The sequence below is a fragment of the Arachis stenosperma genome, chromosome 4, assembly GCF_014773155.1.
Source record: "Arachis stenosperma cultivar V10309 chromosome 4, arast.V10309.gnm1.PFL2, whole genome shotgun sequence".
Taxonomy (NCBI): domain Eukaryota; kingdom Viridiplantae; phylum Streptophyta; class Magnoliopsida; order Fabales; family Fabaceae; genus Arachis; species Arachis stenosperma.
In genome coordinates, this window is record NC_080380.1 from 788,984 (window position 1) to 810,157 (window position 21,174).

The 21,174-nt window shown below is 35.0% G+C and overlaps 3 protein-coding genes across 6 annotated transcripts; all 3 read right to left on the reverse strand.

Annotated features, from left to right (window-relative positions):
• Positions 1 to 3,271: 3,271 nt before the first annotated feature.
• Positions 3,272 to 9,459, reverse strand: LOC130976059 (uncharacterized). Of its 4 annotated transcripts, none has more exons than XM_057900803.1 (5): positions 8,830 to 9,459; positions 8,097 to 8,184; positions 4,477 to 5,189; positions 4,306 to 4,389; positions 3,272 to 3,696 (listed from the first exon to the last, which is right to left on the reverse strand). In XM_057900803.1, exons 3-5 carry the CDS (start codon positions 5,120 to 5,122, stop codon positions 3,611 to 3,613), a joined length of 816 nt encoding a protein of 271 aa, XP_057756786.1. In that variant the 5' UTR covers positions 5,123 to 5,189; positions 8,097 to 8,184; positions 8,830 to 9,459; the 3' UTR covers positions 3,272 to 3,610. The 4 variants fall into 4 exon arrangements, with proteins under 4 accessions (XP_057756786.1, XP_057756784.1, XP_057756785.1 ...); XM_057900801.1 differs by having other exon boundaries at positions 3,273 to 3,696; positions 8,097 to 8,196; XM_057900802.1 differs by having other exon boundaries at positions 3,273 to 3,696; positions 8,097 to 8,210.
• Positions 9,460 to 10,472: 1,013 nt separating this feature from the next.
• Positions 10,473 to 14,252, reverse strand: LOC130976686 (uncharacterized). The gene is made up of 6 exons (XM_057901602.1): positions 13,747 to 14,252; positions 13,560 to 13,590; positions 13,413 to 13,426; positions 13,251 to 13,301; positions 12,548 to 12,609; positions 10,473 to 10,934 (listed from the first exon to the last, which is right to left on the reverse strand). Exons 1-6 carry the CDS (start codon positions 13,984 to 13,986, stop codon positions 10,655 to 10,657), a joined length of 678 nt encoding a protein of 225 aa, XP_057757585.1. The 5' UTR covers positions 13,987 to 14,252; the 3' UTR covers positions 10,473 to 10,654.
• Positions 14,253 to 15,065: 813 nt separating this feature from the next.
• On the reverse strand, positions 15,066 to 21,150 carry LOC130972917 (U11/U12 small nuclear ribonucleoprotein 48 kDa protein). The gene is made up of 7 exons (XM_057897258.1): positions 21,044 to 21,150; positions 18,661 to 19,823; positions 18,369 to 18,483; positions 17,965 to 18,072; positions 17,126 to 17,812; positions 15,753 to 17,028; positions 15,066 to 15,428 (listed from the first exon to the last, which is right to left on the reverse strand). The coding sequence occupies exons 2-5, from the start codon at positions 19,821 to 19,823 to the stop codon at positions 17,183 to 17,185; spliced, it is 2,016 nt and encodes a 671-aa protein (XP_057753241.1). The 5' UTR covers positions 21,044 to 21,150; the 3' UTR covers positions 15,066 to 15,428; positions 15,753 to 17,028; positions 17,126 to 17,182.
• Between the last annotated feature and the right edge of the window lie 24 nt (positions 21,151 to 21,174).

The window sequence follows — 21,174 nt, forward strand, 5'->3', positions numbered from 1 at the left end:
ATCAATTTTTTAATTCCGACTCATATATTTAGTTGAAAAAGTATAGGCCAACAACTTTATTAAATTTTGGCCAACATGTAATCAACAAAAAAATGAGTAATTTTACACTATTAGATGAAATCTCACACAATTAAAAACATATTGATAGCTACTTAATGATTACAAATCACAAAAGTTGCTAGCCCTAACACTCCTCTATTTAGTTTATTCATCGTACAATCCTTAAAGTATATTTTAAAAATAAATGTCATTAATCTTATTATCAATTATTGGAATAGTTTGTTTATAAACAAGTTATTCCATCACTTTGTTGATATAAATAGTACTATTATATCCATGTATTATTAAAAAATCACGTAAACAAGTAACGAAAGCACAGACAAAAATTCAAATTTGATTTTCTTCCCCAACCAAGATCGGCATCACATTGAGCAAGACTTCACAAGTCACAACTCACTACAAATTCTTTCAAATTTCCTGCAACTGACAAGAGTAATGACACTTTTAATTTAGTTTTTAGTGAAAAAGCATAAAAGCAAAACTACTTATTCTTATGAGCACAATACAATACATTTCTTATTCTTTCTAAATTGAGCTATATGCATTGCAAAATTCCTCTAGTTGTTTTTACATTATTAATTCTAGTCATTTCTATTTTATTTTTCAATTGCATTTTGAATGATCAATGTTCATGTTTTGGTTTTGGTGATAGTGAGTATCTGTTTAAGTTTAGATCTTCACTTTGTAATTTTATTTTATCTAATTATATTCTTTTTACATAATTAAAAGTGTCTAAACAATTCTTTTATTGTGTTTGTTCTTTTAAAGGAATTTATTATTACCATAAAAAGGAATAAAAATAAAGTGGTTGGGCTTTTTTGTTTGGAAAAATTAAGGTTTTCAATTATTTGACAGTTGCATTCTGACAATGATAGCCAAAACTCAAGAACGTTAATAACTTAATTTATTGGATTAATTTTTTAATTACTTTATTATGGCTTTCGAATAGTTTTTTAAACCTTTGCTTAAAATACAATTATATTTTTAGTAAATTGATCGATAGTCTGTGTACATGCCTTAGTTTTTATTAGGTGCTCTAATATTTCATCATTTTAGTCATGTATTCATTATAATAGGTATATGTTCATGTAAGTATTTTTTCTTGCAATTTGTTTATATAAACCATTAGTTAACCATACACCCCAGCTATATTCTTCAAGAGTTATAATGTATTATATGGTGGAATGTTAGAATTTTTATTTCCACCATCTTTTTCTTCTTCTTATGTTTGATGTTTAAATTCATGGTAATACTTTGAAAATTGATTTGTCTAATTTGCACACGTGAACACTTAACGATCATGTGTACGAGTTAATATTTCATGTCAGCAGATATTGTTAGTAACTAACAGAAAAGTAACACTATCCAGAACGTCGAAATAAAGAAAAGAAGAAAAAAAATAAAGAACCAACCTCAAAAAAATGCGAAACTAAAAAGGGCACTTCAACAACAAGACACTGACGATCCATGAACCTCCAACAAGCAAAGGAAAAATTTCTAAGCAAGAAATTCAAAATGATAAAATAAAGAAGGTTACGAAAAAATTTTTTCAGAGAAAATGAACATTGCAAACGTTTTAGGAAGAGCGAAAAAGAAGAAAGAGAAAAAGAATTGGGTATTTATAAGGCACTAAGTGAGGGAGTAATTCCCTACTCTCTCATTTATGACGCACGATTACCAAAGTAACTATAGAGGTAACGTGCGCGAAGAGGTGCAATATTTTAAATTTTTCAAAAAACATGTTGAGTACCCGACCTATCCCTGAAAGGCGGTATACCCAAGTGACGTGTCAATACTCCAAAGATCATGCAAAATCTACAAATGTTTGAGTTCGGCCTCATAAAAGCTCGAACTCAAGTAGGGAGACTGTTCATACCTTAGCCCAAAAATATAGCCAGACCCAAAATAAATAATAGTCCATTCAAGGGGTCATGCCTCTCCTATATCTACCCGATCTCGTGAAGGTCAGGCGTGACGACAACAGTTCAACTCTACTTATCTAAATGAATAATTAACTCCTAAGATATTTCACACTTATCTAGAAGGGAAATCTCAATAACTTTCCTAGGAAAAAAGGAACGAATATCCACCAGTAAAGGTGGAACTCCTTTTAAAAGATGATTATCTTTCTATTATAAATATACTGACATTCTTAGGTATATTTAGAACCGAATCTACCAAAAACCTGCTTGAACTCTTGTTAACTTAAGTATTAGAGTTTCTTGCTAGTACCACCCCCACCTCCTCACGAGAAACTCGAACGGCAACACTTCGGCACCAATTGAAGTCAGTCGTTGTCCCAAAAAGAGTTTGAACCTCACGTTCAAGCCCAAATTAGCGTTTCAAATAATCATTGGAACAATACTATATACTTCTCAACTTCTAAACCTGTTGCAAACCCATCGCAAACTCCTGCTCTGATGCGCAACCAACTTGCAGTTTTTTATTTTAGGATTTTGGATTTGGAATTTTACGTATAAATAACAATGTCACACAATTATGTAACTTTTTAGAATTTGCTACCTCATCTCCTTCATTAGCTAACTAAGCATTTTCAAGGACTAATTTATTGTTCGCGTCTTTAAGATTATTTTTATTCAATGAATCTTTCAAATATCATTTTAGAAGAGATTTAGATAACATTTTAGAAGTGAACCTTAAAACAAAAGAATATCATCATGTAAACTAGGTATTATGCTTTGAAGTTTAATTTTTTGACTTTCAAAAAAATAGTATCCAGTGGTCAATATCAAATCTTTCAAGGAGACAATGGGATTTTAACTTTTAACCATTTCTAAAGAGTAGAAAATACTCACTTTTTATTTTTTATATTGAATTAGTAGTGATATTTTTCTAGATTACGCACCGTTGAAATATTAATCTCAAATGTGAAAACGTTTAATTTGAGATACAGAATATTTAGAAGGTAAAGGGATCGGACCCCCCCCCCCCCTTCCAATTTTTTACTGCAAAAATCAAACTCTCCCATTTCTATTAAATTAGACTGGGATTTTAATGCGATAAAGTAAAAATTTTAAAACGTGCAAATCGGACCATCTATCATTCTCTCCTTTCCGTGCCATAATAAGCTAAAAAAATTAGCTGAGAACACTACCGAAAAAATGTTGATCACGATTCAATCTAGTAAATCTACTAAACCAATACTGATTAATGCTTATTTGAATGTCATGTAGCTTCCGGAAAAAAAAAGCGCCCTTTTTTTATTAAAATTCCTTTTGTTATATATGTTTAGGTAATTTTTATCCCAGTAAAAATAGATTCACTCAAAAAATACATAAGAGCGTCTTTTTCTTAATTCTACAGCTATCTTGCCATAGCGGCTTACATTTCTCCCTGAAGAAAGAAGCATTACCGTACAAAATTCCTGATTTTTTCACAATAAAGTGGTGAGACAAATTCGTAGTCCACTAGAGAAACCCATGAAACATACAAGCACACAAGGCATCAGTCATAAAATTTCTACAGCTTCATTAAGTTAATAAGAGTTCAACTGCTAGGATGATCATGAGGATATCTTCAACTTATCTGATCACTCAGCAGTGTCTTCAGGTTCTTTGAATTTCTTCACTGATTTTCCCAAGACATCTAAAACAGCAGCACGCTTTAATTCTTTCGCTGTCACCGTGGTAATGCAAAATCGTGAGAAAAAATAGATCATCAGCTTTCTGATGTCTGAAAATATGTGATGCTTGCTAAAACTGAAACAGTAGTTGCTGAAACATTTTTATGGATATGAATGCACATAAGCAGGTTGGGGATGCTAACTGACAGCAGCAACTATGAATAAATGCAAAACTATATGTAAATCTTGTCCACATGACCACATACTACCACCCACATTCTAGAATTACTGATCCTAGGAATGACATATATTTAAAAAATAAATAAATAAAGTAAAGAAGAAAAAGAAAAGCAAAATGGAGCAGTTGACTTTAAAGAGCATCAACTATAATTCAAACTAAAGGGAGGAGAAAGAATAATACATCTACAAGTAAAAAGTTGACAAAATCCTAAAAATAGCATAATACAATACAGCACGGGCAGATAAGTATAACAGCAATGACAGTGCATTTTGTTTCAGCATATATGCTTTTAGCTTTTTTTCGATGATTAGCATCATTTGAGCCAATGTCCAACTCCACATCACATGTAGATAACATTGTTTAGCATCAACCAAGCCCCCAATGAATAAAGAAAAAAAAATAAGCAAGAAGATTCCATTACCTTCCTCTAGTGATAGCTGAATTGACCTCTTCTCCAGCTCTACAGCATGTCTGCTAAGTTCCACAGAGGAAAGTGATCGAAGCACTGTCAAAGGACATTGTTAGCCATCCACAAATTCAATAATTTAATAACAAAGCAGTTAAGGGATTATTTTATGGTTTCTGGACATACTTTGGATATATTCTTCTTGATCAGAGTGGTCTAGTTTCCTTAAAAACATCTGCAATTGTTGGTATCGCTCCTCCCAATGCACACTTTTCAATCCCTTTGGATTACCACTGGCAGGGCCAGAAGAAGCTGTCATATAATTCGACTCAACCGGTGGTAGCCTCAAGGGAGATTTCCCAAGAGAAATAGGTACCGAAGGCTTTCTGGATGAGCTCATTGAAGAAGTCATTGGAAAAGGTGCAAATGCTGGAAAACATGAAACCTTTGGTGCCTTTATCAGAGGCTTTAGTTGAGCGGTCTCCTGTTCACAACAAAGCTGGCTCAAATGCTGACAATAAGCATTAATACTTGGATTTTCGCAAGCAGTGCTCTTGCCCAATTCTGCCTCAGATTTTCTGCGGACATACACAAGATGTCCATTTGCAGCATTATTTCCAGTAGATTGTTGAATAAGGTGATTCACTGGGAAATCAGGCAAGAGTCTCTTGGAGCCAGAAACACTATTAGAATCAGGACCAGCATCTCTATCCTTCAACAATGAGGAGCTTACAAAGGTGGGCTTTGTCATTTTATTATCACTCTGTAGATCTCTCAGAGCTGTCTTCCTTATGGAAACTTCCAACTGGTTATCACAATTAGGCAAGTCCATTTTAGAATTGCTCAGACCATACTCACAAAATTGGAATATATACTTTGTCGAACCATCTCCTGTTGTCCTGCAAAAGGTACATATTAGTAGTTGAAAGAATAATCTACTTTTAAATCATATCAAGAAATAGCTTTTTAAAACCAAAGTAACCTAGATAATTATGCAGAGGAATCTGTGTTTCTGCAAATAATTGCATGTGTCAGCTCTCAGGATTACCACATGCTCTATAATTGCTAAACAGGGAATTAATTTAAGACTTTAGACATAGATAATCAGACATCATGTCCACAGCATGCAGGCAAGGCATGAAGAAAGGTTTAGTTGTGTTCAATCTTTTGGTCCATTGTGTTCATGGGAAATGAATAGATCCTCTTCTTTCATGTACTGATAATTATTGAGACAATACACAGGTACAGTGGATCAAGTGCAGGATTAATATCTTAGGTGGTCTGAACATGTGCAAAAAAGGCCTGTACAATCCCCAATGAGACTTAGTTAATACAATCTACCTATTGAGACATGACTTAATTGTTGTTCCACTGTTATTAGATTGAGTTAATAGAAATGCTAATAACCCCACCCAAAAAAATGAAAGTCTCGCTTGAATCCCTTATGTATAACATTAGGGAGGCCAAGTCCTTTGAAATATATTTGAAGCGAATATGAGAAAGTTTAAAACCTACTTTAACTCACTTTCTATAGCTGATAGGTGAAGGTAACACTAATGGTTATATCTCTAACACACCCCTCAAACAAGAACCTCTTTGATTTTTCGCATAGGCCTTCTTTTTTTTCTTTACCTTTCGGACATAGAGCTCTGATACCATGTCATGAAACCACTCATCTCAAATGCTTAAGCTTATAGGAAAAGGTAACACTAATGGTTATATCTCTAACAATTATCCTTGCCGTTGTTGCGTTAACCCAAGCATCTCCTTTACTATGTATAGCATAATCAATAGATCAATGACGAAAACAACAAGTCGTCTTGTTTAATTAGATGAAGTTGGCTACACACATCAAACATCATAATGTTCTATCGTAAATAAATCATGGTTATATTTCAACTTAACAACAATAATCAATGATGGAAAAGGCTTGATTGGCTCTGATCAATACCATCCAAAAGTGCTTGCTTCATCCATTCGTGACATCACATTATTGGCCTCATATATATAACTGAGTAAGATTATTAGGTTTAAGGTGAACGTGCTTTTCACTATCTGATTTGAAGCGTAAAATCTCTCAAACAAAAAGAATATTTGTTATAGAAGAAATAGATCTTATGTAAGGTTATAAGCCTAGCCTATGATAGGCAATAGAAGCAAATAACACGTTGAGCTAGTCTGTACAATGCAAGAGAACTCCATAGCAATTCACAATCCCCTAATGAAATGACCTACTCTTGATGTACTCAACCCCTACAGTTGATAGGTGCACTGAGTCCATTCATGATTTGAATCCGTCGGGATAGATCCTCCCATGCCAGTAGTTTAGTTCACTCACTCGAGGCAAGGGAGTAACTCATCGGATCTTGTGATGCACTCGGAGGGAATCGACCAAGCTAGGAAGAACCCTTTCAAGTCTTCAGGCCATAAAGTTGTTTACCAATATGTAAGGAGAAAAGTCATTAGAGGGCTCGTTATCCACACGGTTTTCTATGTCAGGGCCCCTCCCATTGCTCTAGCCATAAGCTGCGGCAGCTCCAGCTTGAGACCAAAGTCTAAATTATCAGAATGATCAAAAGGAAGATGCTACTGCCACTAAACTGAGGTTGCTGAATAAGCCGAAAAAAGAAGCTACACCCCAAGCTTGGGTCTTGAATGCTGCAGAAGAGAGGCAGGAAGCCCAAGCCCCAGCAAGGAAATTCTATTGATCCTGATCTTTTTTAGTTTAGATGAAATCCTCATGCAAGGCATAATATTCTTTTACCAAGTGGGATAAAAGTCAAGAAGGTAAGCTTCTTATATTGGATTTTTTCTGGGAAGGATGCTATTCCTGACTTAAGGAATAGAGGGGGGAATGAATAGAATTAACATTTTTAATATATATAAAATGATCCTGGGTAAAATCATGCGCTACTAGAATTATCTAGATCATTACAGTTTCTAATTTGTGTTTGCCAAAATAGTTAACATCCCCCCTCCCCCCAAAACACAATAAAAAGAAAAGATGTAGCAATCTGCAGTATTTGCAATGTTCCATTCTTTTTCTATATTTGAAGGTTTGAACTCTTTAAAAAGTACGTGTTGTGTTGTTGACATTAGATGTTAATGTTTTCAAAACTAACATTTATATGGGTGGATCTTCATTTAGTGCATTAAAAATAGTACTAAATCTGTAAACATTTTCAAAGTCAACAAATGAATAATGCATGTTAATGTTTGATCAACAACACTGAAACTGAGCACAGGGATATGACATTTGCAAACAATAAAACTCTCAAAGGGCAGAATGATGCAAGACTAACGTGGTTATAAGGACTATTGAATATGAGTACAACTTATTATTTTGGGCTACACTGCAGTTATATCAAGGTAGCATAGCAGTGTTGTTTTATATTTAATTTCTTTGATGCATGTAGCCTTGACCAGTAGGACAGGGTTAAGATTTAGATGTATTTGTGATTATTTTCTCTCCAGATGTAAACCGTAAGTTACGGCTATATTACAATCATGAAGTACAGATTCATCATAAAACCATATTGTGACACAATAAGCTGAGTTTCTCCCATCAAATAAACGTGATCATCACATAAAGCAATAGTGTGTTACATAATTTATAGTTCTATTTCTTCCAATTTTATATAGAGCTATTCCCTGTTACTTGAATCCCTACAGAAATAGATGGAATAAGAAGATTTCAAACTGCAATACAATTGGTAAATCTCATCTCAATCCGTCTTCCATTCTCTATCACAAATAAATTCAGCCAAAAGCAATCAGAATATTCGAAAATGCTAGAGAGAGAGTACCAGTGCAGTCAGCATCCAGTGAGATTGGTGGGGTGGTTGCGAAAGCAGCAGAAGGAAGACGTTGAGTGTTTGTCATGCGTCACACCAGCTGTGTTACACCCTTGCCATCATACACTATGCTTAGATCATGTTATATAAAACGGCAAGAACATTACAAAACGTACTCTTTGATCACCAAGTCAGTAATTCAACCATATTTGAAATTAACCTTAGGGTAATTCTAGTGATTACCTAATTTTTTACTAATTTACATTATACTAAATTGCTATATTATATTCTTGAACACCAATCTTAATGACCTTAAAACCACAATAATCATTAGAAGTTCTCTAGTTAAATTTGCTGACTCAATTTCTTAATTAATCCAATTATCCCTTTAGACACATAAAAACAGAAATCCAACCCTACATAACCCACCTCAATCTTAGTTAGTCACTTGCAAGGCTCAAATAAGCTTAATCGTATGCTTAGAATATCCTCTGTCCAATCTATACACATAATTTTAGTTGCGTAGAGCTTTTTTATTCGTTTGTTTTTTGATAAAAGTTGCTTAGAGCTAAATAATACAACATATAACAACATCATCAAGTCATCACAATTAAGCATAGTCAAGTTCATCCAAAAGCATTATACTCATTTAATTATCAAAGAATCACAACAAACGCAATAAATTTTACCAAACGCTTCATAGGCTTTTAAGAGAATAGCGCTTAATTTCATTTAAGACCCCTACCTCAAAGTGATTAATTTGCAGAAAATGGAGGTGAGGTTGCGGTGGCGGTAGCTAGTAGCTCCTCGGCAGTAGCTTCGGCAGACGGTCACGTCCAAGCCAATGGCTCCAGCAGACAGAGCAGAACTGAGACAGTATGGTGGCGGAGCTGCAGCGGCAATGGCGGAGCAGGACAAAAACGGTGGGTGGCTGGCCGAACAACACCAGCAACGTAGCCCACAACAACACCCACACCATGCAGCACCAGCGTGGCAAGGCAGAAACAGGAAGAGACGGCGTCACGGAAAGGCAGGGGCAGAAGCAGAAACAGAGGCGGTGGCAGAACCTGTGGCGGTTCCAACGGACCGGGACGGCAGATCGTGGCAGTAACAGTGGCGGAGGCGGAGGCAGAACACCTCTCTCTCCTCTTCTCCTCGAAACGCTCCTCCTCTCTCCGTATGAGTAAACTAGGTTTAAGGTGGAATTGAATTAGCTTTTTGAAAAAAGAATTTTCTTGTAAGAAATTTCTTTTATAAAAAAATTGAAGAAGTATTTTCTTAGTAAATAATTAAATCAAAATATTTTTTAAGTTTATATATATATATACACTGAGAGAGAGAGGGAGAGAGAGAGAGAGAGAGAGAGAGTAATGAATTATGAAGATGAAGATTGATTGATGTCAATTTTTTTTGGTGTCTAAGATTGATGTCAATTAAAACAAAATAAGAGAATGGTGTTTTTTTCTAATTAAATGGTTTATATCTTCATTTTAATATTTTCTATATTTTTTCAAACCTTATTTGTAGCTAATTAGCTATTATATTATGTGTCTTCGTCTTTCTTCTTTTTTTTTTTCATAGCTAATGCATTTAGCTGCATAATGAACTAGATCAAACTCGTAAAGTCGTATTCTGTTTTGTAGAGTAAAAAAATTAATAAATCAAACAAATAAAATATTTAAAAAAAGTATCTAGAAAATAATGATATATAATTTAACTAATTTATTTATTCATGATCTATTATATTATATTATATTATATTAAAATTAAATTTTTACACTTAATGATAAAATTAATATATTTCACTCGGACACCCTAGTTAGATAGTAAATAATTAATGATGATATAATATATTTTATTCAATAGTTATTAGATATCATAGAGTATAAATAATTTTTTATTTGAAAAAAAGTTTAATAAAATTTACTAAATTTTAAACCCTTAAATAACAATATAACATCAAAATTAAATTTTTCATAATACTAATGAACCACTCTGAATCTTTACTCCAAAAGTTTTCTACAATATAAAAACATATATAAACCAAATGTAATCTTTGTTAACTTACACAGTTTAATAATATTTTATACGAGATAAATTTTACCAACCTGATTGTTAAATTCCAACATTTTCCTGTATAGCTAGATTTCATAAAATTTAAAATCGAGATTGTAAATCAACAAAACTCATACTTGATGTAAACAAATTCCTCCTCTATATATAAATAGTATCTATGGTGCCTTTGGTTAATTGGTTATGATAACTATACAAATGTTGGTTAAAAATATAATTTTTTATTTTAGTAATACTTTTTCATTTTTTAAATTAAAAAATAACATTAAATCTTTAAAAAAATATTACTTTAATTTTAACCATAACATAAGCACCAATGCCAAAATTTGAGCAATACACACTAAAAGCCATTCATTAACTTTATAGATCAGAAAATTATCATGTTGCCTCACCTCTAATAACCAACTGAAAACTGGAAATAAGGGTTTTCTCATGTTTACAACTCATCGAGCTCTTATTATGCAGAAATGCAAGCACAATTTTAGTAAGCTATCTGATTATACAAATACAAATTTCAGGAACACATCCTTCATTGCAATTATCAGGAACAATTTGAAAGCAATCACGACGTAATTTCGGGTCATCTCATGGTGGACATAATCAGCCAAAATCTCTTCAATACCAGCACTTATGTGCCAGAATACAAAGAGATTCGCTGCGAGCATGGAATAGGCGTTTGGGAATATCAAAAGAAGTGGGACAAGTGCAGTGGCTTTTAGCAGCTGCTCTCTCTTTGTCTTCGGACCTACATTCCTCAATCCACTGTCTCGCTCCTTCCTATATACATGCCGAACAATGGTTAGGGAGAAATGGAAATTTATCAAACAAGACCTGTAAAGTGCCGGTTTCTATTTTCAAGAGGATTTCACAAATGTTTCAATGACACTTCTATTGTCAAATTTTCAAGACCTAAGACCTAAGACCTAAGACCAGTATGCTGACCCCCTTTAGGCTTGAATAGACTGAACCCAATTAGGACAAGCACCAAGATTACAATTGGATTTTTATCTCACGAAGATATCCACTCAAATCCAGGCTAAAGCCCCCAAATCATTTGGCCCTTAGAATAAAAAATAACACGTGCTGGAAACATCGATCAACATGATATTGAAGCCAATATTACACAAATTAAAACTAATGAACACAACTGCTTCAGCACTGGCCAAGTTGATTAAAATTGAAGGACAAGACACTTGACGACACGGAATACATTGTCTTAATTTTTATTTGGTAACCTCATATAACCTAACCTCCAGTTAAATGTTTCATGATCCAGAAGAGATTTGATGTCAAGACACCAAAACATTTTAACATTACTCAATAAATCACAAGCACCAAAGTGTATGAGTGCAATAATTAATTATTGCAGCTTTGAGCCTTTGTAAACATGAAAGGAATTAACCATGTTAGGTGAAGCTTCACAGATTCAGTTGCAGGGTATATGGAGAAGTGTTTTATGGTAGCAGTTCAAAAATCAAAACAATATCAAGTCACATGGATGACGATGAAAATCATTAATACTCCTAAAATTAGGCCGACAAGGTTTAAAAATCTTGATTGGAAAGAGATAGATGCAAAAGCAAGTTTCTAGGGTTGAGCAAGATTCTTCTGTTGCCAACATTGAGGTGGGTGGATTTTGATCTGTGATGATTAAATTGATTTCTTTTATGAATACACTAAAGGTCATCTTCTAGATTAATTAACAGCAAGTTATCCAAACAAAAATGAAGAATGTTCAGGCACGGTGTTCTGATAATGAAACTAATGGTAACCTATGGGGAAGGGACTCGAACATGGACACCTAACACGACAGGGACACATACTTGACTACACACCAAAATCAAAGAAATAAATCCAACACAGACAAGGTATCCATTCTAAGTCCCTCACCAAAAAATGGAGCATGTTGTATGCATCTTTGGTATCTAAGATTTTTTTTTTCTTTTTTTTTTTAATAAAATTGGTATCCTCTATTTCTATGCCCTTTTAATAAAATAAGTCTTTATTTCTATGCCCCTTTAATAAAAAGTTTTTTATTTTGGGCTTTCATGACAAGATGTGGTCTGAAATTGCTCCAAAAGATAAAAAGAAAAATCAATAGGCTGCATTCATGCTTCATAGATGCTAACTCAACATGTCTTATCCTCTTGCATATTTTCCCCTTCAACTATCCAAGAATGTTATTTTTTTCATTCTATTAAAAATAGCAGTTATGACTATATTTACATATAAACTTTGAAAATTCCAACAAACAAGGTCCCAGAAAAGCCATTAGTCTCAGCAATCAGGCCAAGAAATAAGATATTAATACAACAGAAGATGGTGATGGTTGAAAAACTGAAACTAAAATCAATTTTATCATTGAATGCTTTGAATTTACACCAACTAACCTCTGGATGCTATCGCCAGTAGTAGTAGCAGTGGCATAACCAGCTGCACCGTGAGGCTGAACCTGGGAGACATTGTCACAAGGTTTAACAAGACTGAAGAATTTACAATCTAAGATGCAGCATTAACATATATGGTAGTAGTTTTAAGGAAAGTTACTACTTAGCACACTATTGCCAGGCCATTACATCTAGTGATAGAAAAAGAAAGGAGAAACTTTGTTGTTGTCTATGATAGAGCAAAACGGACTCTGCATGGAGCAAACAGCTTTACAGATATATCTCTCAAACATTGTTGAGAACTTGAGATAATAGGCATACACAAAATAAAAGCTTTTCGTTTTCTATCCACTTCCTTCATCATCTTGCTCAGAAGAGGGGGGAAAAGTTCTTGATAATTTATGAAAATGTTCCACTATCCAAGCAGTCCCACTTCCCAATCATATTATAAGGTAGACACCGGAGTGTGGAAACAAAGTTGGCTCTAAAAGCCAAGCTATTTCTCTGAGTGAAGAAATTCCCAGAAGATTATCCCCAAACAAAATGTCCAAAAGACCTTCATTAAGATGAATCAATCCATTGATTAGTTGAAGTAGTTCAATCAAGATAAAACAGCTGAAGGAAGCATAACATGCAATAGTAATCATATCAAATAAGAAATCTGCTTTCTGCTAAGAGCAAAAAATATGAAATCTCAGAATGAAACCTTGAAAGTTGCTATTCCGGTTCCGTAACAGGGGCGATAAAGTTTCAGAACCTAGTAAAATTTACACAAATCAAATGACACATTAGCCAAAAATCTTTAACTAAAACCTACAACCCAACCAACTTCTCTATCAATCAAATAGTAATAACTAATAAGTAGTACCTCATAAGCGCGCACTAAAAGCACACACACCACACGTCCACATCAACCACCACCATAGCAACGCAAATTGAAGTCATCAGTGACAATAAATATCTCAAAAACTAAATCAGAAACAGCAAATAACAAAAAAGAAATAAAAATCGCAACCTTGGCCTCCAGCGAGATTTGCATCTCTAACCTGCACCATAAGCAAGGAAAAAACATAAATCATGAGAACAAGAAAACAACGAAAACTAAAATATTCTAACAGTATTGCTAACTATCAGTGTTGCCACAAGAAATCGTGCAAGAAAATGACAGCGATACAAGAGAATCGAGAAACGGTTATGCTTACGTCAGATCCGGAGACACCAGTTCGGAGGCTTTGGGTAGCGGACCTGGGAGCGCGGAGTAAGCTGAGGAGAGCCAAGGAATGGCAGGAGGAGCCGCCATCTGCGGTGGAGATCGGTGACGAAGGTGGCGGAGAGGTGGTGGAAGAGGAGGAGGTGGTTGATGATTGAGTGACGAGGTTAGGAGAGATTCTGAAGATAGGCTTGGATGCAGAGAGCCTCTTGCTCAGGGTCAGAGACTGCATTCTTTTTTCTTTCTTTTTTTTATTTTATTTTTATTTTGTGCTTTTCTGGTTGGATGTAACCGAAATGTTATTTAACACAAAGTTTAACAAAAACCAGAACGTTACCCTCTACAACAAAACAAAATTAAACAAAAACAGGCAAAAACATACTGAGAAGAGGACGCGGCAGCTAGGGGTGGCAGTGGGGCGGGTTTTAATAGAAATTAGAAGTTACAGAGTTTGAAGCAGAGTATTGGTGTTGTGTGAGTGTATTGTCTGGTGGCGGGTTCAGGGAACTCACGGCGGCGACAAAAGAGAGCAGTTCGACGGCTAAGTGGAGCGCGCGGGTTGGTCGCAGAGTTTGAAGCAGAGCAACGGGGCTTCCAGACGAACGCGAATGCGAACCAGAACGGTAAACGGCGAGTGAACGCCGAGCGAACGTGAACGGCGAAGAACGCGAACGAAGACAACAGCTGAACGAAGACGCGAACGTGAACGGCAAACAAACGGCGACGGAAGCGCGGCTGAGCAGACAAAGACGATGGACGCCGAGCTCGAGGAAGCAATTTGCAATTTGCAGGAATAATGTTATTATTATTATTATTATTATTATTATTTTGCAATTTGGCAGGAATAATGTTTCACGGCACACGGCAGGAATGTTTCAGGACATAACGATATTGGTGTTGGATCAGCATTAGATGAAAGTGCTCCTTTCAAATTAGCTTTAAGGCAAACTTAAATGATATAATAAAAAATTAGGGATATAACTGTAAATGACAAATATTGAGTTATTATTGTAATTAAGCAGAGTTATTATAATACTAATATTGTAATAGGGTAATACTAAGTAGCAAAAATATTGTAATAGTTAGAAATATAATGTGATAAGTTAAATGATAAGAAAGTAAGATAAAAAATAAAAATATAAAAAATTTATATAAATAAAATCAAATTAAAATTTTTTTGACTAATTATCACTAAATTATTTTAATTTCCAAACTTTTTCCATTGCAATAATAAGTTAACGGTTTTTTTGCAAATAAAAAAAATTCAATTGTATTAGACAAAAATTCCCAAGGACTAACGCAAATGGCAACTAGCATTATTATTTAACGAGATCGGATTCTTTTTCACATGAAAATCGTTAGTTTTTTCCGCCTTAATTTAATTTATCAATGTAATTTACAAAAAAGGTCACCGATGAAGGCACTTTGCAAACGCTAAAGCTAAACTCTAAACCATTAATAATTTGTGGCAAAACTACGGCTAAACTAAAGGGTATGTTAGGTATTTTCACAGTTTTTTAATAAAAAATTTAAAATATTTTTGGGCCATCAAAACGTCAAACATCTTTAGACCAATGTCAAGATTATGTAAATGTATAAATTAGTAAAACTAATTTTAAAGGTTGAACAGAGTTCATCTATTGCAGCATCTGGACCTCAATAGACTCAGAAAACCTGTAATAACAAAACAGAATTTTTATTAGCATAACTATTACAATTATCTCAGGATAGGGAATGCGGAAAACACAAAAGTAACCAGAATATTGGAGCAAAGATGTTCGTCCAGCAATTATTCTCAAGCATTAAAAAACACTTTAGAATATTATTCAAAACCATGAACCTAACTCTACATCTGGTTACACAAACTATTTAGTACAATTTATCCATGAAGCGACAATATAGAAGCCCCCAATTTCAAAGTGTTCAAAAAAAAAAAATTGCTCATGAACAATACCCAAAAGCAAGCATAAAAGATCTATTTATAGTACATTGGAGCACCTGTTCACATTTTCACAACGTGACATATCTTCTCGTAGTAACAATTTTGCAAACCTCCTTCATCAGATCGAACAGAAGACATAAAGAAAGAATATACAGGGCACACCTCAAGTTAAAAGCACCAACTAACAAGGATATAAGCAACCTCAACTTGCCAAGAAACTTTTTTCTATTAAAAATATATCATATATTACAGAACTTAGTGGACACAATAAGAAAGAATTGACAAGGCAGTGTATGGAGGAGGAATAGAAGTATATCTAGGAACCATATTAGAATTAAATGTAATTGAAGAAGCAAGATGCCAAATAGGATATTGAGTAACTATAAAGGCAGGATATCAGAGGCAAAACACTCTGGAATCGGAGAAGCAATACATCATCAGGTCAGAATAAGTGATCATGTCAGGCTTAATAAGAAATAAAAAGTACTCAGAACATAAACAGGTAATATAAGCAACATATTCAAAGCAGCAACGGGGAACAAAAAAGGAAATCCAGAGTAAGATGGAGTTGCATATATGTAGCTGTAACTTAAAAAAATAGGAAATCATAAAATCTAAACAAACCAATCCTTTAATAAAAGAGTAGCTAGCCAAGTATACTGACACATTCTGTTGGTTCTAGCAGGTTTGAAATCAGAGCAAAAGAGTAGCTAGCCAAGTAAAAAGGCATATAGACATCACATAATGCTGAAACACTTAATAAATTTTCTTCTAATAAATGCATGGTTTTAAATGATAACCTTTCCACGGGACTGTTCTAAGCTATGGTTTAGAACAGACTGGCAGTAAACAGGAGGCAAACTATTATTGATTTGAAAAAATGAAAAGACGAAAAAACAATAATTCACATCCAATCAGTGCTTATTGAGACATCAAAAAACATAAGACTGTTAAGTGTTAAGGTGTCAGTAGAGCTGCTTCACATTAATAACTAAATATCATATTGCTCTTTTAATAGTCAAATAGTTTAATAGCAAAAACAAGGAATATTATCCAATATCCCCCGTTACAATTTTATCCTAGCACATGCATAACATAATTGATTACAATAAAAAATATAAGTAAACAATCATGTAGTGACTGAAAATTTAGTGACGTAATAGATTTAATTGCTATTGACTTAATTGGCATTTTGTTGCTTTTACCTTGAGATTAATGATAAAGAACAGAAAGACTACACAACAAAGAAAGCTTTCTTAGAGATGTACTTTCACAGTTAAGGATACAAAGAAGGATACATTGGTAAAATTGCTGAAGCTTGATAAGTTAATACTGCAAGGTTATGCAAATAAACCACGTTAAAAGTAAGAGTAAACATCCAAACTTTAAATTCAACATTTAAATCAGAAACATAACTAGCATAACTTACCAACCGGAGAAAAAACTTAACAATTCTAGCTAGCCAAGACATTCTGAACAAAGTTCCTTATGACAATCTTTCAGGCTTGGTATATTTGGCAACAGAGGAGATGTCATCCTCACAAATATCAAGAGATTCTGAAGGCATGTATCGATCTGAAAATGCATCCTTCATGGAAGAGTCTGAAACGTTATTCCTGTCTGAGTCCTTTTGCCACCTATCCCTAGCTCTTGATGAGTAATCATACTTCTTTCTTTCTGAGTAATCTTGCTTCTGATGATGATGGCTATGCTCATATGATTGGCTATGACTTCTGTGTCTATCAGGTTTTGCAGAATCATTATCTTTATCATATTTCACTTTACCAGCATTCTGTTTCTCTCCTACATAATCATGGCTCATGTAATGTTGTCTTCTATGTTGCTCATTATGTCTAGAAGGCATATCCTCCTCAGGTTTTGTTTTTTCAGAGCACTTAGTGTATGATCTTTGCTCAATGTAACTTGAGTTAGTGATTATCGCTGCATGTGAGTCATAAGCAGTTTTCCGTGAATTATTAACTTCCACAGGAATGACATCACCAGAGGGAGGTTTAGATTGAAACGTCCCATTTTCTTCAGAAACTTTCACAGGATTCTCAACCCCTCCAACCTGCTTGATTTCCTCCATGTATTCCTCTATCAAGTCCCTTGCCACCTTTAATGAGGAGTTTCGTATTGGGAATATACATTAAATAAGAGATAAGAAGTCATTTAAAAAATAAATAAAAATTCCCTGCAAAGAATGTTGACTAAATAGCGCAAAAACACATATCAACCAAAAACCCCCTACCAATACTGCACTTCTACCTGTATAGCTGATGACTGTATCTTCTTCCCACGGTAAGACATTCTCCGACGTTTGTAATCCCTTTCTTCAGCTAGCAATTCCTCTCTTGTCTTTTGTCTAGATGCATCCTATTATTAATAGAAAATATGTATCAGTTATTGGAATGACAGACATAAATGTTAATGCTATTTCCATTACTTAGGACATGTATTTCATAAGTCCGTTGATCCCATACTGGTTTTATATCCAAGGTAACATAAACAACTAATTTCCCTAACTCATCATCCATCATCAAATCAAGTATTTCTGCATTATAAACAATGATAGAGGAGTAAAAAGTGGAGACTCATCCAGCTAGAAACAAACATGCAAATACAACATTGGGAATTATGCTCCTCGGTAATATAAACCATCCTTAAAGTACCTGTTTTGCCAACTTCTGCCGATGAAGAACATCATGATCAATTACAGGCCTATAATCAACACGCTTTCCCCGCTCCTCACTTGCTCTCTCAGACAGATAACAGTGCTCAGCAAACCTATGGGGGAAAAAATCTACATATTAAGGAGTAGCTTATGATAATGATATCCCCAAAACAGTATGATTGAAAATGCTCAAAGGGGACAAAATAAAAGAAATTGCCAACACTAATAAAGACTCGGAACAAAATTGCAGAATTCATCTAAAAGAGAGTAAGATAACATTTTCAACATACAGCTGCTGTTTACTTGGCTGATGAGAGAACCATATTCTCCTAATTTCGCCTTCAAGCAAAGACCGCTCATGCAATGCTGCAACAGCTGCCGAAATCTGAGACTCGAAAATCTTTGTTGTGACTACACAATTGATCTCTTCCTCGTTTCGATTATCAGATTTTGAATCATCGATGCCACAATTGTCAGCACCTAAATCCTTGGATTCTTTCCCTAAATCAGAAGCTTCCGCGGAAACCACTTCCCCTAAAGGAAACAGCAAATGCACGGAAGCGCCAACTAAAACACAATGCTTCAGGAAATTAAGAATGAAGTATTTTCCATTAATCGCACCGTACAAGATCGAAAGTTGAGATTGCAGCCACGTCAGTGCCTCGTTTAAAACGGAGCACTCAGAATTTCGGTTCTCCATGTAAGAAGCAAGAGCTTCTCTCAGAATCGCTTTGAGGCACAGACAACACAGCAAGAATATGTGTTTCTGCATAGGCGAGTCTATTACGACGCCGTATCGAGGTGAGTTCGCTATTATCCACGGCGCCAGGTCACGCTCCTTCGCAAGCCCTAAACCTAAAATGGCGCGAAGAATAAAGTCTGAGTGCTTAGGGGGAAAATCGTTCCACGATTCTAGTTCGCGCATAATTGCGCAGTATTCGGAAGGAAGGAGGCGAAAACGCAAATTCCGGTAATCGAAATTGTTGTTTATCGAATCGGTGCAATTGAGAGAGAGAGGGGATGGAAGGGTGAGGGTTTCTGTGGTGAGGGAATTGGCGTTGGAGAAGGAAACAACACCGGGGCAATGGCGGTAAAAGAAGTTGGAGGTGAAGTGTAAGAACGGTTGGAGTGAGAGGGTGCGGTTGGGAGGGGAGTAGAGTGTGTTAGGGTAAGCAAGGGAGTGGAAAGGGAGGGGGATGGGGCAAGGAGAGGAGGGGCAGCGTAGGTGGTGGTGGAAGAGGGAGTCAGGGGGCAGGAGGTGGTTGGGGTTAAAGGGGCATGGGATGAGGTTGGTTGTTAGGTTGGGAGAGGGAGGAGTAACTTGGAGAGCAGTGTTGGAGAGGGAGAGGAGGCTGTTGAGGGATGTGAAGGTGGCGGGGAGATGGTTAGAGGCTGAGGAAGGAGTTGGAGGTGGCTGAGGACAGTGACTCATGGTAGTGCTGAACGATGTCATCTGCAACAAAAAAAAAAAAAAAAAGCAAAAGGATGAAGGAGAGACCTATTTGTAAAAACCAAAGTTCTGAATACCGAACTGGTCATCGAACCGTTCTACTTACTGGTTCATTGATTCAACTGAAATAACTATTTTATAATAAAATAATAAATAAAATATAAATAAACACATTAAAACATAATTAAAATCTAATATAAAATTTAAAATATCATTCAAATTAAAAGTATTAGATTAACCACAATGTTATAATATCATTCAAATATAACCTCTAAAGTCAAATAACAAAAAAAATAACCAAACATAAAATACCAACATCAAAATTTGCCATCAGTAATCAAAATTCCCAAATACATAATCTAAGATCAAACTGCAACCCAATGACAAGAAGTCAAGAACAATGAATTAAATTAATTGATACTATCATCTAGCCAATATCAAAATTTAGTTAACAACCACCAATGACAAACAACAATAATAAGATCAAGATTAAGAGCAACAATCTACAACAAAAACAATTTACCAAATTAACAAATTATCAAAATGTCAAGAACAGCACAACATCCTAACAATCACAATTTATTAAATTAACAAGTTAGTAAGATCAATATAACAAAACAAGTTAACAAAAACAAGTTAATCCAATCGAAACAAGAACGGGAACTGCAACCTACTAATTAAAACAACCAGCTAAAATAAGAACTGCAACCTCCATCCAGTCATCCCTTCAATATATGGTTCTGCACAATTATCCCAATTTAACCAAATGCCCAACTAAGTGATTCTGCACCAAAAAAACTAAGCAAGATCTTCAATAAATAAACTAAATCATACTGATCTAACCAAGCAAAGGAGGGAAGGGACGTCTCTGAATCTGAACAATAAATGAACAATAGAGAAAGTAAGGAAACAACCATTACTTTTGGTATGAGACTCTGAGCAGTGAGCAATGAGCAGAGTATGAGGAAGAAGGAGCAAGGTTAACATTATTCAACAACTATTCAACCCAGTAACAACAGCAAGGTTCACAGATTAACTAACAGCAATTATTCAAAATTATCCATAATCCTAACAGAAAAAATCACAGTTCACAGATTAACTAACATAAAGAAAAATTAATAGTTCACAGTTCACAAGATTAACAACAACAAAAATTAATAGTTCACAGTTCACAAAATTAATGAAAATTTATTCAATTATAGTTACAAAAACAAATTGAATACCAGGGACTGAGGGAGCGCAGAACAGGGCAGAGCTGGCGCAAGAGGGGGACAGGGAGCAGTGGTGCACGATCGAAGGCTGAAGGTGGAACAGAGCTGGCGCCGGCGGGACGACTGCGCGACGGAGGCTTCGA